This window comes from Cyprinodon variegatus, unplaced genomic scaffold (genome assembly GCF_000732505.1).
Source record: "Cyprinodon variegatus isolate N-32 unplaced genomic scaffold, C_variegatus-1.0 Scaffold483, whole genome shotgun sequence".
Taxonomy (NCBI): Eukaryota; Metazoa; Chordata; class Actinopteri; order Cyprinodontiformes; family Cyprinodontidae; genus Cyprinodon; species Cyprinodon variegatus.
In genome coordinates, this window is record NW_015150936.1 from 407537 (window position 1) to 427191 (window position 19655).

At 42.4% G+C, this 19655-nt stretch overlaps 1 protein-coding gene across 1 annotated transcript in view; it reads right to left on the minus strand.

Moving 5' to 3' along the window:
• Positions 1-3533: 3533 nt before the first annotated feature.
• The window catches only part of prkcz (protein kinase C, zeta), a 221473-nt gene continuing 205351 nt past the window's right edge, over positions 3534-19655 (minus strand). Inside the window, exon 21 of the mRNA XM_015390042.1 lies at positions 3534-5433. Within this exon, the coding sequence (XP_015245528.1) occupies positions 5346-5433 (88 nt within the window). The 3' untranslated portion in view covers positions 3534-5345. The remainder of the gene's footprint in view (positions 5434-19655) is intronic.

A 19655-nucleotide genomic window follows, 5' to 3' on the forward strand; every position in this document is an offset into this window, starting at 1 on the left:
GATCATCCATGGTCACTAGACGGGCAGATGTATCCCGAATGCTATCCCGATTTGTGGGATTTGTTGTGGCGGCAATAAATAACAAAGATGGCACTGGCATTGGGCGGGGAGGCGGAGTTATGTGACCATCGGGGAGCGAAAAGTATTGATCATCTGTTGCAACGGTCGGTTAACTGACTTCACTAGAAAGTCCACTATATGGTCCCCGCTCTATAGAGTGATTGAGGGATTTAGGGGTTAGGGCGGACGTTCGGACACAGCCTAAATATCTAATCAAGCAAATGCCTTCCCAAACAAATACTCCATCTAATGTTCAACAGAACCTCAAGCCCAACCTGATCTCTGGAGACCCTCACTGCTGTCATTTCTGTATCTTACTCCTGCACCAGAACTCAGCAAAGAGTTAGAAGAGTTTAGGTTTGGGTCAAAGCAGAGCGGGACTGTTTTCTGGAAACTTTTAATGGTTTTAAATGCAGAAAAGCTGACCAGATTCATCTGGTTCTAAAAAGTTTCTGAGCTTAGGTAACCGACTCTGGTCCAGATACTGACAGAAGATATAGACTTGGCATCGGGACACAATGAGTCAGTCTGGTAAAATGACATCAGTAAACGGAAATAATCTATTTTATTTTGGCCAACAACCAAAGTGGATCTGTAGTCCACCCATGTGCTATAACCTTTCTGACGTCACAGCAACAGAGCCAGGAGGGGAACCCAGATCCCTGTACCCAGGCACACCTTCCAGCTCCTCATTGAAGATCCCAGAATGGGTATACAGTCATGGAAAAACTTGAACCACCATTTTTTCCTTTAGTGTCCAGTTCATTGTAATTTGATAGCAACAAGAGTAGCTCATAAGAGTCTAATCTAAGAGTTGACATCTAACCAGTTCTGTTTTCTTGAAAATGAACAAAATCACTTTAGTTCTTTAATTTATAGATATGACATTTTACGGCCAAAAATAACATTCAGACATTCAATGTTTTCATTTTGTCTGTTTAATTCACGAAGGAGTCAATACTTTGCCTAACCGTAGCCTTTGATGACTGCAGCCATGCGTCCTCTCCAACAGCTTCTAACATTCTGTTGCCACTGGAGCCCAATCCTGTTGCACAAGCTCAAACTAATTAGCTTTGGTCTTGGAGCTCTTTTTTTCTCATTTGGTGTTTGACTTTAGGTGAAGGAATGGCTTGAATGTTCTGATCCTCCATCCAGGCTTTGATTAACCTTGTTACGAGGCAGGGGGTATGCCTTGTTGGAAAATCCAGTCATTTAAGGCTGGAAAGAGATCTGGTACCTACACTGGAGTGTAGGTACCAGATCTGCTTGGGGCCCCGCCCCTTCTTATATAGTCAACATATGGCTACTCCACTCGGACAAACTGTAATGCAGCCGCATCTCAAGAATCAGATCTCTTTTGGAATCTCAACATATTATTAACTATATTTGCTATTATTTCACATTTCATTGGCGATCTAAAGTAGCCAAAAGTAGAAAACAATCATTGTCAGTCTTGAAGGAAAGCACAGCCTTCTAAGACAGACTGAGCTCTGTCATTTGAATTTTATTTTATTCTTTTTAATCAAAATCTGAGGGCAGAGGAGGACAAATGAGAATTCTTAAAAATTACTTTCGTAGAGAATTTAGACAGAGAAAACATCTATCTACTTTTAGAAAACGAACTGTTGTTGTTTACACAAAGTTGAAAATAATGTAGCTTAATACGGCTAATTGACCAAACTAAAATAAGCTAACCTTTAGCTACTGAACACAGCTAGCCACAGCGCTACCCAGCTTTCACCCGGTTATATAATGGTCTAGCAGTTACTTTGCTCACATTTTGTTATCGATCAGGTAAAACTTCATCGGTCATTAGACCGCTCCTGATTCGACACACTGACGCTGTGAGATGTTATCGTTGTCTGGGCAACCACCATTTTTTACATCATGTGGCAACGTTCAGCCAGTCATGTAGCGTAATGTCACTAGCATGAAGCAGGACCCCAGCAGATCTGGTACCTGCACTAGTACAGGACCCATTTCATTTACCCTTCGCACAATTGCAATCCCATCTGTTACTGCAGGGTCAAACAAGCATAAACCGTTAGATTAATCACCAACAATAACCTTAGTTCAATCATCAAAAGTCCACTTCTTGTGCAATCAGTTCCAGGGCTTTCCTCAGATAGCTTTGTGTGACTTCACACCAGTTTCAAATACTTTGTTTCAAACTCTCCTTTACTTTTTTCTTTTCTCGTTGCCACTGATTTCATTGCACTATGTTCAGCTTGTAATGCTGGAAATTGCCTGTGCTTGGATATCAAAACTGAAATAAGTAAAACTGCCATCCATGTAGCGGCATCGCTGACCAATGAGCAGTTAAAGAGGGTGAATTGTCTTACCCAAGACCACTACTGAGACTCTAACCAGCAACCCAACAGTTACAGAATGATTTCTTTACTTCTTGAGCCATTGTGGTCCCCAATGGACACTGGCCATCTTGGAGGTCTTCAGTTGTTCAGCTAGCTGTGTCTTACTCATGCCAGTTTCCAGCAGTGTCAAGATGGCTGCCTTTGTGGTTTCAAATAATTATTGTGCTTCAGACAGAACATGTCAAATGGGACAAAGTGTTACATAATCAGTTGCATTTTAGTTGTGTTCACTACATGTTTCAGGTAATTACCTTTAGAGGTACCGGGCTTTAAAATGAACCAGACATTAAAGAAAAAAAGGATGGACTAATAATTTTATCGTATGACTGATAGTGAGTTGGATTGGTGCGGCGTCTGCTGGGAGGCGTGTAATGTACCACCCTTTTGTGTTGAAGAGAGAGCTGAGCCAAAAAGTAAAGCTCTCGATTTACCGGTCGATCTACGTTCCTACTCTCATCTATTGTCATGAGTTTTGGATCATGACTGAAAGAATGAGATCCCAGATACAGGCGGCTAAAATTAGTTTTCTCCGTAGAGGGTCTGAGCTCTCCCTTAAGCCCGGCGTACGCTGTGTGATTTTCGGGGCGATTTTCCAGTCGTGCGAGAATCTTTCGCTCGGGCCAACTTTCAGCCTGATCGTGTGTCGTAAGTCGTATAGTGTACAGGGGGTTACGAGGGGCGATCAGCCTCTCACGACCACCTCCCGATCAGGAATCGTGAGGTCGGGAGAAAATCAAACATGTTTGATTTTATCCTGATCTTCGTGGGCAAATGAGTCATTGAAAATGTGCAAAGAAGGATTTTTCTTTTTACTCTTCCTCTCAGATGTAAACACAGCAGAATGGCAGGGATGCTATGAGTGAAATGCAGTTCTGTCTGTAAAATTGACAGACCGTAGTAGCCACGTTTGCTCAGCCATATCTTTGTCCAAACATGTCGTCGCCTTTTCTTTTTAGGGCTTTTAGCACAAAATTGCACCGAGTTCGAGATGGTTTTTAGTCGTACAGTGTGAACAGGTAGATCGCATGAGAACGTCGGGCCAAACATAAATCCTGAGCTGTGAACTCACACTGTACGACTAAACCATGCGGTTTAGTCGTACAGTGTGAGCAGTAGCTGGGTGCAACAATTGAAAAAAAAATGGCACAGTGTACGCCCGGCTTTAGAGATAGGGGGCGGAGCTCAGTCATCGGGGGAGGACTCAGAGTAGAGCTGTTCCTCCAAGTCAGGAGGAGCCAGTTGAGGTGGCTCAGGCATCTGGTTAGGATGCCTCCTGGACGTCTCGATGGATGTGTTAAGGGCACGTCCCGCCGGGAGGAGGCCAAGGGAGAGACCCAGGACACGCTGGAGTTATTTAGTTTCTCAGCTGGGATGCCTTTAGATTCCCCCTGAGGAGCTGGCCCAAGTGGCTGGGGAGAGGGATGTCTGGGTCTCCCTACTGAATCTGCTACCCCCGTGACCGACCCTGGATAAGCAGAAGATGGATGGATGGATGAGTGTGAGTTGTCTTTGGGGTTTCCTCCCAGTGGGACCCACCAGGAAGCACCCTGATCAGATGGATGGACCTCATTGGTTCACCTGGACAGGTGAAACAGCTCCTAATGCCATCTTTAAGGCAAAGCCCACACATCCTCCAGATCAAGCTCACCTTAGGTTGTATCTGGTCATGATCCATTTCACCCTTCCTTGGGGTTTTGTGTTCCACTGGGGGATCCATAGCCCAGTCTTTAGGAAGAACCAATTACAGGAGCTCTAAACTAAATCCATACCCAGCAAAAACAGCCTTGGTGTAGAGATGGAGACATAATATGCGATAGGTCCCTACTGCCATGGAGGACGGAAACGAGCTGGGCTTGGCCCAAACACCAAGGCCGTTAGAAGTAGTAGAGTGCTCTGTTTCTTCCAACAAACTGACCATTTTCCAGGAAACCTGATTTCAGCTGGCAGTAAGTTAAAGGCCCGGAACAGCACCTGTTCCCCACAAGAACCTCTTAGTAAACAAGTTTTTTTTTTTTTTTTTTACATATTAAGGACACATAAAGCTCTCATGTTATGCGTCTGGTCTTGTCCTGATTCTCCTGAGAGACAATCACCTCCGAAGGGTTCCACTGATGTCTGAACTGAAAGCAAGAGGTCTTTGTTTGGGTTTAGTGACGCCATGATGGGTTAAGGAAGTGTAGTTGGAGCAATAAGAGACAGAATTAATTTGATCTTTGAGGCACTTCTTCAATAAAACTCATCTCCCCGTTAGCGTCCCACGTTTAGTCACAGACGATCAGAAAAGATTAAAAAAAGAACCTGGTGGCGCCAATGAGAATGTGTCATTTACATCATTAAAAGGCATTGTCAATTTAGGATTTTCTTCCTACATTATAATACATAATAACTTAATTTTTTTTTTTATTTTGTCATCGTACATTCTTGCTTGGTCTGAGGCGTGGCCCCATCTACAAGATATAAAACAGAAATAAAGAAAAAGTGCAGTTAAAATCATCTTTCAGAGAACTCTCCTGTTCATCCCAGGATGTAAGATGGGCTGAGATGTTTTGATGATGGCAGGCACAGAATAACAGGTTTCTGTTCAGGCATGAAAGAGCTGGTCGTGCTTTGATTTAAGGATGGAAAAGGGCAGAAAGAAAAAGAAGGGAAGAGGACAACAGAAGGTCCGGGGCATCCTCGTAGTCCAGGGTTTGTGTTCCACCTAAAAACTAAGACAGACTGGAGAGTCTGCTACTCGGTAAAACCATCCGATAGTCCAGGCAGGAATCTCTCCCGTTTGTTGGCCTTCACGTTCCTGCGGTGAGTTGGGCGTCCTCCTTGCCTTCCACAGTTGGCTTCTGGTGGTTTTATTTTCGGCGAGGACGGCTGCTTGGACAGACAGAAGGTGGGCGAAAGAGGAAGCTGCTCTCTCCTTCATACGGACTCTTCTGCTGATAGCAGCAGGGGGTTGATGTATTCAAATCCCTCGAACTCTGACTGGTCTATCCTCTTGATTACGTCCCTAAGAGGAAAGAGAAAAAAAAAGAATCACACAGGATGTTCTAGTAACAACAATCATCTCTGGAAATGTAATTCAGCAGACCTGGAATCAAAAACAATCAATCTGATTTGCTTTGATTTCCTCCAGTTCTTTTATTTTCTCCTCTTTATTTTTATACTTTTGTCCAAAAATGTACATATAGTTGTTAAAATGACTAATTTCCATTATTTAAAAAGTGGAATCTGGGGTAATTTCATTTTACTGTGTCACCGGTTCCTGGCAGACAGCACTGGACTTGTGTTCCCCTTTGGGCATTTTTTTTTCTGACCATGAATTTCTTTATCAATTAAAAATTGTTGATGATTTTCCAAAGGTGGAAAGTACAATTAATCATTATAAAATAAAAACTGTTGTGCTTAATATTTTAATTTGAGCATTTAATCATTTAATTATCAGGCATTTTATGCTTTTCATCTAAAAAAACAAACAAAAAACAAATATTTTGCCAGGACATTAGTAAGGAACGAAAACAATTCCAAAATAAAATCAGATTATAAATCTGCATTTAAAGTTGATGAATTGGGAACAAAAATTATAGTCAGACTGAATTAATTAGTTTTTACAGCTGTTTTTTGTTTCTCTGCTTCTGTCTCCTTGAACCCCAGTGGGCCTCAGCAGATGGCCGCTCACACTGAGCCTGGTTCTGATGGAGATTTCTTCCTGTTAAAAGGGAGTTTTTCCTCTCCACTGTCACTACAAGCATGCTTGGTGTGAGGGATTGCTGAAGAGCAATGAGTCAATGCAATCAACTGGTTTTCCTTAGATAGAAAAGGTTGAATCAATGACGTGTTGTGAAGTGGTGCTATAGAAATAAAGTGAATTGAATAAAGACGCCTGAGCTGCTTTAATGAGCTCTGATAGCTCAGTGTGAAAACCTGCTGATCCCAGGCTGTTCTCTACATCCAGTCTGTTCCTCTGCTTGGTTTGGATGTGTGTCAAAGCTGAAGGTGAACTCAAACACATAAGAAAAACAGGTTTTAGTTGATAAAAGCTTGTTTAATCTTTCAATTGGGTCCTCACAAAGCAGAACTGATACCAGCCCTATTTGATTTTACTACCTAAGAAATAAAATATTTTCATTTAAACCTTGCAATGGACTTGCTGACCACTAGGGGTAGGCGTGCTCCCAGTTGTAAAGAAATGGGATTGCTAACAGTGAAGCCTGGTTCAGGCTCAGAAACCTGGACCCCCCCCCCACCCGCAGACACTCTGCTGCACCTCCCCAAAATTGTAGGTGACTGCTGACACTGCCGCAGACAGGAGGCCTCTGATTGGTCAAATCTACATCCGCTCTACACTATGCGTGATTCCTGTTTGGTACCTTACCCACTTGTTTTGTTTGTATGACCGCCATTGCGGAAAACAACTCGTGAAGTTGGACCAGCTAGAAGAGTGAGGTGCGCGAGAACGCTGGGACCCTTTTTCCACCTGGATCCCCGCTCTTTTTCGCTCTTTTTCGCCCTCATGTCCCTCCTTTCGGAAGGACACGTCGGACAAACTTGCCCCCACTTCCTAACCGCCTCGGCCGTATTGAGACCCATAGCTAGTTTGTGATTGTCCCTGTTGCGTTGTGGCGTGGAATAACATAGCGCAGACCACGCTTCAATATTGAGCATAAATAAAAAATATCTGCGACACACTGCTGCGGGAGGATAACCAGCCCTTAAGTCACGCATCATCATTTTATCCTTTTTGCTTTTTCTTAAAGTCAATGAGGGTATTAATCATAAACTGCTTCCCCACTGCTTAGCAAGAGCAACAATGATCAAAGAGAGCGCGAATAAAATCTGAATTTTTCTTAGACTGGCTTCTCATTTAAAGCGAACATAGGAGGTCAGCTCTTTATGTTTTATGATGACAGCTCTATAGAGTCTGAATCTCCCACCTCCAGGAGGTCCTCTCTGTGTCCTCGACTCCACTGTCTACACACATATTTATTAGAGCTGCGCAATTATGTCAAAATGTGTTTTCATATTTCATCTGGACCACACATAAGCACCAGAGGTTCATTGTTTTGGTGGCCTTGAATGCTCCTTTGTCCAGAGTGGTGCTACTAGCTTGCATGCATGGTTCTTGTCACTACCCGATCCGTACCATCCGCTGATTTGCACATATTCATCCACGGCACCAAAAATAATATAATTATGATACTAAAAGTACCTTTTTCTATCCTTAAATCACTAAAGAATTCTAATACAAATCTTTAAAACAATTTCTATAACTTTTCTGAGAAAATATGATGCTTTTTACATTTTCTCATTAACCTGCTTGTCTTAACTCAGAAAGACTAGATTTATGCATTTATTTCCTTAGGAAATGTATTATTAACCATTAAAACATTATAGTTTAGTATGCTTACTATTTTTAAGGAGGGAAAAACGCAATTTAGATCTTTTTTACAAATTAAAATGAAAGGCGACCCTGATGTATATCTGCTTGCACATGCGCTAATGAGCTGATGGTACAGATCGGGTAGTTAGAGATCTGCCCTCTAGCTGCATCTTTCTCTTCCCTTGCCGCCACCCAAAGGGTAGGTGGGTGAAAGTTAGGAACTGAATCTTTTTAAATATAATGGGTCCAAAAAGGAATGCATTTTGGGAACTGCAAATACAATTAATTGTCCTGCCGTCATGTAAAGGTGCACCACTGTTCAGGGACTTATGACCCTCATACCAACCTTTAAAGAACAAAAAAATGATTCCATGTCTTATACTGCAAAAATTGAAATCTAAAGAAGTCATTATTTCTTAAAGTAAGTGCATTTTGTCTTGAATTGAGGTGGTAAGACACTTTGCCAAAGGAATTCACTGCAAAAACAATCTAGAAATAAGTAAAGATTACTTAAATTAAGTGTATTTACCCTTAATTTGAGTAGGTAAGTAAGAGGATTTGCCAATGGAATGAGTATTTTTACTCTTAAAATAAGATAATTAGATAAAATTCACTTGAAATAAGACAATGCAATTGTTTTTTTCTTATTTTAAATGTAAATTGTCTTGTTCCATTGGCAAAGTGTCTCACTTACCTCCTCAATTCAAGAAAAATTGACTTATTAAGATTGAATTTTTTTGCAGTGGACAAACAATTGCACTGTTTTATTTCAAGTGCATATTATCTAATTAACTAATTTTAAGAGTAAAAATACTAATCCCATTTACAGATCATCTTATTTATCTATTCAAATTAATTTAAGATGTTTTTACTTATTTCTAGATCGTTTTTTACAGTAATAAAGAGTTTTCCTTATTACTGCTCTTTGCAAACATTTAGACTACAGATAGAATGTAGTTCTGTGGCTCTTTTTGTCTTTTTGATTCTTCCAAGCCTCATTTTCACATAAGTTTCCCTAACATCGAAGCAGCAGCCAAACTAGCTCCAAAGGGAGACAGTAGGAACGTCAGAACGGTTTTCAGAGAGGCGCTTCGCAGTGCAGGTGTCGTCTAAAGGAACAAGCTGCTCTTAATTTATCATCTCAGCCAATGAACTCCATCTTCTAAGGAATCCTAACAGCATGAGGCAAACTGTGTGTGGTCAGAGCCAGCGTTGGTTGGTTTGTACCTGCTCTGCAGGGCCTTAATGGGCCCGCTCTTTGTCTGCATCTCTTCAGAACAAAAAACCCACACATCTCACCCTCAGACAGGAAAATGAAAGTGCTGCAGGATAATCGAGAGCTCGGAGAGATTTTTTTCCCCTCTTCCTCCGAATGTTTCTACTAATAACAAAAGCATCATCACAGGTAACTGAAGTGGAACCCCATAAATAGAGGGTGAAGACTCGCTGGGTAAAAATAAATGGACTCCCTTAGCAACACTGCTGCTTTCTTCTTCTGTAGCAACAGGCTGTTTACTCATCTGTGTGTGCTGGGGTGGGGGTGGAGGGTGGAAGGAGCGACGGAGCCCAAAAAGGAGGCCTCTCGCTAGAAAGGCAGAGCGGCTTTCTCCCTGCAGACACTGAGCAGGGCTTTGAAGTTAAAACAAAAGGTGCGTTCAGTGGTCCACCAGGTGGGTGGGAGTCTCCCTTTAGGGGCCACCAGCGGTGTCAAACAGGTTGCCCATCCCACCCACACAGAGCACAGGGACAAGTGAATGAAACACTACAGTGTCTTTGCTGGAGTGCGGTGAGTGGAATATTGATGAAGCAAATATTTTTCTACCGTCTGATCTCATGTGAAGTACTCTCAGTGTAGGAGGAGGTCAACCAGCAAGACAACAATTAGATTTGGAACAGGGAGGGTCCCTGTGAAAAGCAGAGAGATGGAGCGCAGAGAGGGACCCACAAAGCCGAGAGGAGAAAACTCTGGTAGGGGACCAAAACAAACAGTCAGTACAACCAAAGCTGCATTTTTCCCTTGGAGGCCTGGATGACTTGAAAGCATTACCAGATGCAGAGAGAGGTTAGGAAGGGGGAAACCACTGCAGCTCGGAGCCTGGTTTTAGAAACGCAGCTCAGTTTTAAGACGGGAAAATATTCTATGACGGGACAGGTGGCGTGAAGGCCAACAGAACCAGACAACGGCATATTCTGGCTTAAAGAGTTTTACCAAGACTAGGAAGGCTCTGTCTCCGACTAGGGTCAGCTATGGATCACACTTATATTTGGAGTGTAATGAGGGTGAGCTTTAAAGAAAACGTCCGGTCAGCAAGGAATGATCAATTAATCATTAGCTATACCTAAAACTAATACGTTTGTGGTGATTTAATGAATTTAGCATTAATCAGTAAAAAGATAAAATTATCATTTTTGCCATTTTTCCCCAAATATAGTAGCCCCTCCCTCCTGCCATCTTCCAGCAGTGACGTCACGGTGCGGTAAGCCTAGCGCCATTCTCCCCGCTTTACAAGCTAAATCAATGGGAACTACTAGACACATCTGCAATCAACAACAATTATTGAAGATTTCCAGAGGACTTCACCATTGAAATTCACCAGAGCTATAGTGAAACTGACAATGCCCACGTGCATGGCAGCTGTATGTTGGAATACATCGGGTAAAAGTGGAAATAAAAAATTATTTCAACTTTCTGATTCCTGATCCTCCACGGACGGGTTGGTCGTTGGATCGCCAACTTGAAGAGGGAGGATTTGCCATCGAACTTCTGGCCAGAGAAAAAACCCGTAATATGTAGCCAACATTTGGAAGAAGAATGTTTTCAAGATGACTTGGATAATAGCGCGTTGTGACAAACACCAGATACAGCACTGGGACTTGATCAACAGCCGATACCGGACCATGAAAATGACTCATAATTATAAACACTTGAAAAGTATGTAATAATTTCATATTTAAAGTACTTTCAGAAGTTTGAATTCTGAATATGACTAAACTTCTCCTTTAAGTTGGAGGACAGACTTAACTCTAACAGGTCATCACAGAAATGACTGTTGGCTCTATTCTAAAAACTCCCCTAGAAGCTCTGGAGATTATTTCACAAAGAACCAGAAACCAGACTCTGATTCAGTTTTTTCTGAGAACTGTTAAACATCTTTTTAGGAGTCTTTTCTGTTCGGCTCTAACTGGAGCTCTAGCGCGAGCTGACTAATTCAATGTAAGACAGACCACTAAAGAAAACCCTTCCTGCCTACAGCTATAAACATAAACAACAACACATCAAAAAATACTCTGGGTTACCAAAACATCTACTTTCCCTTTGGGATCAATGAAGTCTTTTAGCGTTCAACTGAGCTGAATTGCATTCGGTGTAGTTTTCCTGAGGAAGAGGACTTTACATTTAGCTCTTCGCTTCCAATGAAGGTCCTGATTGACTGAATGATAAACAGTTTTGATCGTTGGACTCAGGATTAATATTCTATCTCTGGTCTTTTCCACATGTGCTTCTGTCCATTTCTGCTTTGGTGTCATAGATAAGCATAGGGCTTTGAATCCTGAGGTTGTGAGTTCGATCCCCCACTCCCACAGACTGTCATTCTGGCTCCCTGAGCATGACCCTTAACTCCACACTGCTCCTCGGGAGCCGCACAGTGGCAGCCCACTGCTCCCCAAGGGGATGGGTTAAATCAGAGAAGTAATTTCCCTCTGGGATTAATAAAGTATATAAAATAAAATAAAAATAGATATAAAGGACATCGTCTCAGAGGACTTTTGGTTTAACAAACGGCTCGATCGACAGATTAGTCTGTTTCCTCATTGCTGCTCTTCACAAACAGGTAGACTGCAGATAGAATCTAGTTCTTTGGCTCTTTTTTAATGACTCTTCCAAACCACATTAGGTTTCCCTCAAATCGAAATATCAGAGAGACTAGTTCCAAAGCCAGACAGTAAAATGCCAGAATAAGAGATGCTTTGCAGAGTAGATGCTGTCTGCTGGTAAAGATTCTCAGTAATCCAGGTCATAGTGATTTCAAAAAAGTTAAAAAAAAAACAATCCACTGGACTTTTTTTCGAAGTTTGAAGACATTTTGCTTCCCATCCAGGAAGCTTTTTATATTTCAAAATGTCAGAAATAACGATGATGAATTAAGGCTTTATAGAGTGGATCAAAACAAAGCCTTATTTTGGCTTAGAAACAAGCAAATTGAATCTGACGAGTGGGTCCGACCCTTTGGAATGGGGGTTGTTTTGCTTCTTTGTTAGCCTGTAATACCAGAAACCTGTCTATGTCTCTGAATGGGGGGTCGTTAAAGGCAATTGTTGGCCTGCCTGAAGAGGCGAGGTGGTCTGGTCCCCTGTAATGGGGTGAGGGTTGAGATGATAGCGGAAAGGGATCAACTCAATCACTGAATTTTAGGTTTTTGAAAGCTGAAATCTGAGTCCACCCCCTGTTTAAGGTTGGTGAAAACCATTCTGATCCATAGATCCATGGTAGATAGATAATCAAGGATCATGGAGTTCCTTGCAAAGACAAGGACACATTCACCCCTCTAGAATAAAACTGTCTTTTCAGGTGAGGATCAGAGCTGTTTTGTTATCTAACAACAACTCTGACCTCAGTTAGCGCTCATGTTTAAGGCTGCTGTAAAGCAGCACCTTCACTAACCTGACTCCACCAGATAGATTTGCTCCGCATATCCATCTGGAAACCTTCTGTTGAAGTAATTTTGGGAAGGGGCGTAAATACTGGTTAGCTGATTGGCCTATGTTGGTGATAGACGGGCCAAATAAACCAATCAGATCAACGAAGCATATGACGTACTAACAGAGCGACGACGTCGGGAGAAGAGCAAAAACATCTTTTCCTCTGAGAAAAGCCTCCAGAGCAGTGTTTTGCTCTTCTTTCACTGAAGAAATACTCTGTAATTCCGATAAAACTTGCTCGATAGCCACGCTAACGCTAGTTTCATCGGCTGAAGCCGCCATGTTCTTTAGACTGAACTGTCGCGCTTCTCGTTGTGCACACCTCAACCCGCCTCAAAGCCAACGCTGATTGGACGTTCGTTTGGTGAACGGCTACAAATTTTCTTCAACGGAGAGTCTCCAGACTGATTAGTGAGTGAAACCTTGAAAGCTCGCGAGATCAGGACGGTCTCACGAGGCTACACCTTCACTCCTTCAGTGAAGTAATCCAGACATTTTGAATTGAGAAAGCTTCCCGGATGGGAAGCAAAATGTCTTCATACTTGGAAAACATCGTCCAGTGGATTTTTTTTACTTTAACTTTTTGGAACCATCCACCTCATTAACAGATGGAGACATAAATGTAGAAATAAGTTAATGTGGAAGTTTAGAAATACAGAAATAAATACGTGAATAAATAAATAAATACAAGTAGAAATAAATTAATGTAGAGATTAATATTCTGAAAAGTAAATAAATTATTCAAAATACATAAATGGGAGAAAATACATAAATAAAATAGTGGAGAAATACAAAAAACCCAACAAAATTAGCCTTTTTATGATGGATCTCTGGGGCAGTTTTTCTGAGGACTTTATTCTGACTCTCCATCTTAGTTACTGGGATTACTTCTGACCACAAAAAACAAAAGAAAAACACAAAACAGTTTTAGTTTCACTTGCTTATAACCTTGTTAATAAATTCACTCTATGATTAATTAGAAGCAGGAGTCCTTCTGCCCTGATATCATGCTAACATACAGCTGAGTTTCTATAAGGTTAGGATCAGGTTAGTAGGCGATCAAGGAGGTCAAATCAGCTACTTGCAACTTCTACTTTCCGTCTTCTCCTCCAGCAGAGGTGTGCTTTGCTTTCACTCCCACAATGATGGAAACACCCCTTTACTCATAAATCCCTGTTGGACTGCATTTCAAAGGCAGCTAATTCATCAGAAGTTCATCAGATATCAGCTTCACACCTGAGGGGTTCCAACTTTACGCTGCTTGTTCCTTTCAGATCCACATAAATGAGCTCAGTCATTGGTCGGTTCTGGCTTCCACTTTGGTTCCTAATCTAGATCTGTTAACCTTGGGATCATGTTTTCCAGTCCTCCAGATCTTTGATGGAATCTGCTGCTATTCAGCAGTATAAAGAGATGAAGGGGTGATACATCACACCAACATGTGATCAAAGGCACGGCGGACCTCAATGTTTTAACCAAAACTGGACTGGAGGGTGGAACCCTGAACCCAGGGGTTCATTTCTAAGGTTCTGTTGAATATGACAGGAAGCAAACGGAAAAGTAGGAAAGATCCAGAAGGACCGTCCAGAAGTGAGCAGTGATGCAGTCCTGACCACAGCAAAGGGTTAAACCATCCACCTGGGACCGAGGAAAGAGGACACCAGCTGAGGCTGCCATTTTCTCACAGACAGAGCTGGCATAAAGACCCCCAGCTCCCCGCTATGCTGGCACTGGCCCCCAGCAAGCTTGGCTTTTAATGTAGCAATGTAAATCTCAAACACGGAGGGCTTACTCTCTGCTCTCCCCACACAGCTTTCACTTCCCTTTCTTCTTGTGCCAAGCCCATCATGAGTGGGAGCGAGAGGAGACTGAAGTGCTTTTTGCATCACCCCCTCCTAGCGGGAGTGGGCGACGGCAGCCCCTCTCCTTGGTAACAGAGGGAAGAGAAAAGGGATGGGGAGACAGAGCGCGAGACGCAGGAAAGATGCGTGGGTCTTTCCTTTATTTTCTCTGCTTTTGGTTCATTTGTCTTTCATATGCAGGAGAAGAGAGGAAATCGGGGGATATAAAAAGTGTGAAAGGATCCACGGCAGACATGTACCTGAAACGGCCTCCAGCTGCAGGTTTGACACCGTCTTCTGATGTGCCGTTTTGTCTGATGTCTCTACTTCTGAACCTCCCGCCACCCACCTGCCCCGTGACACTTCTATCATCAAATATGGCACCAACGAGTAGATCGTCTCTGGCCGCCGAGCTGAAGTTTGACAAGAATTGAAGTGCCTTCCACCAGGAATACACCAATGTTGGTCCAGTTCATAGTTAAAAAGGACGAGCTCAAAGTTCATAGCTCACTTTTTCAAAATATATAAACTATAAACCAACTAGGTCAAGTTAAAAGTGTTGTGGAGGATTTTCGGAATTATTTAAAAGACCTGCCGAACCTCCACCCTAACCCCTAAATCCCTTAATCACCTTATAGAGTGGGGACTATATAGTGGACTTTATAGTCAACTTAGTTAAGTGACCGTTCGGACAGATGATCACTGCTTTTTGCCCCCCGTTGGTCACGTAACTCCTCCTCCACCGCATGCTGCCTGCGCCATCTTTGTTATTAGTCACTGCGGCATTAGTAGCGGCAGCCTATGGCAACAGCGGGGCGCTGTGACAGCAAATCCCATGATGCTTTGCGAGGAGAACTCTCTCCACAAAGCATTCTGGGATATATCTGCCTCTTCTGAGGCCTTTCTTTTCGTCTCATACGTTCATAGACACTTTTTCTCTTATGACCCCCGGCCATTTTCAAAGAACCTCATTGAAAAGGTGAGCTTACTGGGATGAACACATAGGATGGCCTTAAGTAAATGTATCACCAGAATGATTGACAAATAGGGGGACCACTTATTGAGATGATCCACTCGGAAATAAAAGATCATCCTCTATACCTTTAAATTCGTAAATAAAGCCACAGTCCTCCACAATAGAACCTCATATTTCCAACCTTAAAATGTATGATCATAATATATAGAGAGAAATGGAAAGTAATGGATGCAGTCAAGGTATACTTGATATGCAGTGAAGCCTGGTGTTTGATTGGAGAAGGAAATGGGAAGGGGGATGGCCTGGAACCACAGCAATGAATCCAGATCCAAACACTGCCCAGGAACATGGATAAAGAGCAGGAGAGAAGAACCTAAGTGATAAAAGAAGGTAGAAATATTGGACATGTGTTCAGGAATCCTTCCCAGATTTGAAGCTCACTGAGGATCATCTCTAAGCTAGACTAGAACCTAGAATCGCTGGGATTCTTCCTCTGTAACCTCTCACAGCCTTTACGATCCTACATCCTTCATCCATGTTTAATATGATCTGTTTGTGTTATCAGGATGACGAGGAAGAGGAGGAAACCTGTTTTGAATTGGAGAGAATCCTGCAAAGCCAATAACCTGATACAATCAGGTGGTTTTCCTTTGATAGAAAACTTAACTAACCTGTCTGGATGATCTTATTGTCTGTAAAGTTCTCTGAGATACTGTGCTGTGAATCGATGCTACATAAACTGTGTTTCAGATTTTATAGGAGCAGCAGCTTCGTTTAGAGAAGGCTGAATCAAATCGTTCCAATAATGGCTCTACAGGAGAAATGTAAATGCTGGAGCCTGAACAACCACTCCGCAATGGATTTACAGCAAAATCTCGTCTAACAAAAGGTTGGTAATATCTATTGGCAGGCCTTATTAAAGGCGTATGGAAGCTATTTCTAATGGCACGGAGGAAAACAGGCCGAGCTTGTGTCTTCATGCTGCGTCTGCAGACAATCTTCGGCAGCAGAGCGAGAGTCGTGTCTGTTGTTGTGCCAGATATCCTCAGCCTCTTTTCTCTCCAAAAGCAAAATCTTAAACAAGAGCTCCTGTCAGGCCCTAAAAGCTCCATGCTGGTGTTAATCAAGACAATGTCCCTGATGGATAAAGACATCAGCTAGGGGAGCCTGTGGGGGGATGTTTTGCTGTATTTGATGAGAACGTCCTGTGGGAAGATGGAGCAGCATGCAGTGTTTGTATGAGAGGAGGGAGGGCAGGGGGGTTTCCTTCCATGTACTTCATCGTCACTGAAGAGGGAAGATTCACACACCTTTGGGAAAGAGTTCAACCGTTGTACCAGGGTACAACCAGCCCTGGCTGTACCCTGGCTGAGATTCAGCTCAGACTGCCTGGTTTATTCCTCGGTTGAACCCTTAAAGGAACACGTTTGACTTCAGTATTACAACCATGCATGTTGCTATAGAAACCCTGCTGTAGTACTAACTCCTCAGAAAGAATAGGATACAAGGTGCTGATTGAGTACGTCCGTCCATCATTCTGAAACTCCCAGGACTGAAGGGGAGCAGTTCTTCCACTTACTTCTGTGTCCATCCTAAAAATCCCTTTCAGTGGAAAACCCCCAGAGTGAGGCCTCCAGAAAGCATCCTGATCAGATGTTGGACATAACAGAGTAGAGTAAAAGCAGATCCACTCAAAGCTCCCCTTCAGAAGACTGAATGCCTCAGCCCAGTCAGGAAGCTCAACCCTCAACATCTCCTTCTTTACTGGTTTAAGGGTCAAAATGTGGATACTGAGCTTGTAATGCCAGAGCTCTGCTTTTGGCTCAGCTGTTTCCTCATCACAACAGAGCATTTAATCCATCTAGACATCACAACACATAAAGATACCTGAGCTCCTTCCCATGAGGAGCAGCTCACTCAAAAAAACGTAATTGGTGAAATAATGTGTTGTGGCAGCGTTCCGGGACACGAGTCGGCCGCTTTGGATTGAAGAGAATCGTTGTGGTGAGTTAGTGGAAGATGACGTCTTTGATCTCTAACTGGTAGAAACAGGACTTGAGAAGAGTTGCAGCCAGATGGCAGCTATTGTGAATGATAGAACAGGATACAGCTGCACTACTGCCAGTGTTGCATTTAAATGCAATCGAATTAGTACTTTGAGTTATCTTCATGTTTTGGAGAACTTTACAGTACAATTTTATATTTGATTTACTGTAACTCTACAAAGTGACCATAGGAGCTAGCCTTACATTATTCTCTACATGTTCCTTTACAGGAGAAGTCCGCTCATATTCAGAATTCAAACTTCTGAAAGTACTTTAAAATATAAAATTATTACATCCTGTTCAATAAATGATCAGTGTTTTTAAATAAGAGTAATTTTCGTTTGTATGTGCTTCACTGGAGGCATCCATGTTTGTCAAAGAACACTACTGCCACCTACTGGTTAGTGACGTCACGGTGCGGTATCGGCTGTTGATCAAGTCCCAGTGCTGTATCTGGTGTTTGTCACAACGCGCTATTATCCAAGTCATCTTGAAAACATTCTTCTTCCAAATGTTGGCTACATATTACGGGTTTTTTCTCTGGCCAGAAGTTCGATGGCAAATCCTCCCTCTTCAAGTTGGCGATCCAACGACCAACCCGTCCGTGGAGGATCAGGAATCAGAAAGGTGGAACAACTTTTTTTTTTCACTTTTCATTTTTACCCGATGTATTCCAGCATCCAGCTGCCATGCACGTGGGCATTGTCAGTTTCACTATAGCTCTGGTGAATTTCAATGGTGAAGTTCTCTGGAAATCTTCAATAAATGTTGTTGATTGCAGATGTGTCTAGTAGTTCCCATTGATTTAGCTCGTAATCAGGTACTGATTAACGCTAAATTCATTAAATCGCCGTGAACGTACTAGTTTTAGGTATAAATAATGATCCACTGATTATTCCTGGCTGACCGGACTTTTCCTTTAATAAATAAGGAACTCTGTGTCTCTGTCAGTTCATTCAGGACAGACCTCAGTTGATCACACCAGATGTTGACTCACTCTAGGCTTGGGCTACGTTTATTTTTGTTTAAAGGAGACTCTTTTCTGTCCACTGTTGCCACATGCATGCTCAGTATGAATGACTCGATGGAGCTGATGGTCCAGTGGCACTACATGCTGCTGTATGTCTTCAGCATCTTTCATAATCAACCTAATTTTTCTGAGATTAGAACTAGAATATCGTCATGACAAAAAAATTATACCTTGTTATTCTTTTCCTTAGTATTAATATACCTTTAGAACAACAATGAAAGAACATGTGTAGAACTGTCTTTAAGTGTGTGGTTATGAGTGGACGAGGCTGACTATAAGCAGTATTTCTATAATGTTACTTTCACACTGGGAGCGATTTGAGCAGCAGATGCAGCCGGTTTACTGTACATGCAAGTTGTGGTACATCTTGTTGCAGCAAAAGGTCCTGCAACACATCTCAAGCAGCAGGAGCGGACATTTTGACATATCTGAGCATCTGTTGAGCATGACGCGCTTCCCAAGCAGCAGCTGCTGGAGTTGTGTCAGAGGCATCAGACACATCTGGACACACGATCTGACCCTAATGTCGACAAGCATAAAAAATGAAGCAGCAGACGCTTTTTTGCTGCTGAAATCGAGTTTGTTGAGAACGTAGCATTAATGAGGTGCCTTTAACTGTCATGCAGTGTTTTGGGTGACATCTGTTTCAACGAGCTGACATCATGGAAAATCAACCTTTGAACGTTAAACTATGTCATAACGCTAAAAATGCATAAAGAGCTATTTTGTTAAATTCATGCATGTCCCTGAATAAATGAATTCTGCTCTCTCAGCAGCTCCATTCTACATAAAGCAGTGATTACCCAACCCATCCAGGAAGCACCTAGCTTGACTGTGTTGCGCCTGCTAACTAGACCCAGTTTCTGCGATTAGTGAGGGGCGAAGTCAGACAAAGCCTGGTCCTTCCTCCGTAAATGGAAATTGGGAAGGGGGCGTGATCGATACTAAATAAGTAGCGAATGTCGTGATTTTTTCATGGTTCTTCGAGATAATTGGAGTTTTTGTTTCCCAAAGATCGATAAATGGATGTTTGTGGATACAGTTGTGCTTTTTTTGCTGTTCAGACATTTACAACAGGCAAAACTGCGCTTCGGCCCAACTAAGGCTACGTTCACACTGCAGCCTGAAGTGACCCAATTCCGATTTTTTTGCCCAAATGTGACCTGTATCTGATCTTTTTATGACAGTCTGAACGACACAGATCGGATTTTTTCAAATGCGACCCAGGCCACTTGTATATGTGGTCCTGAATCCGATAC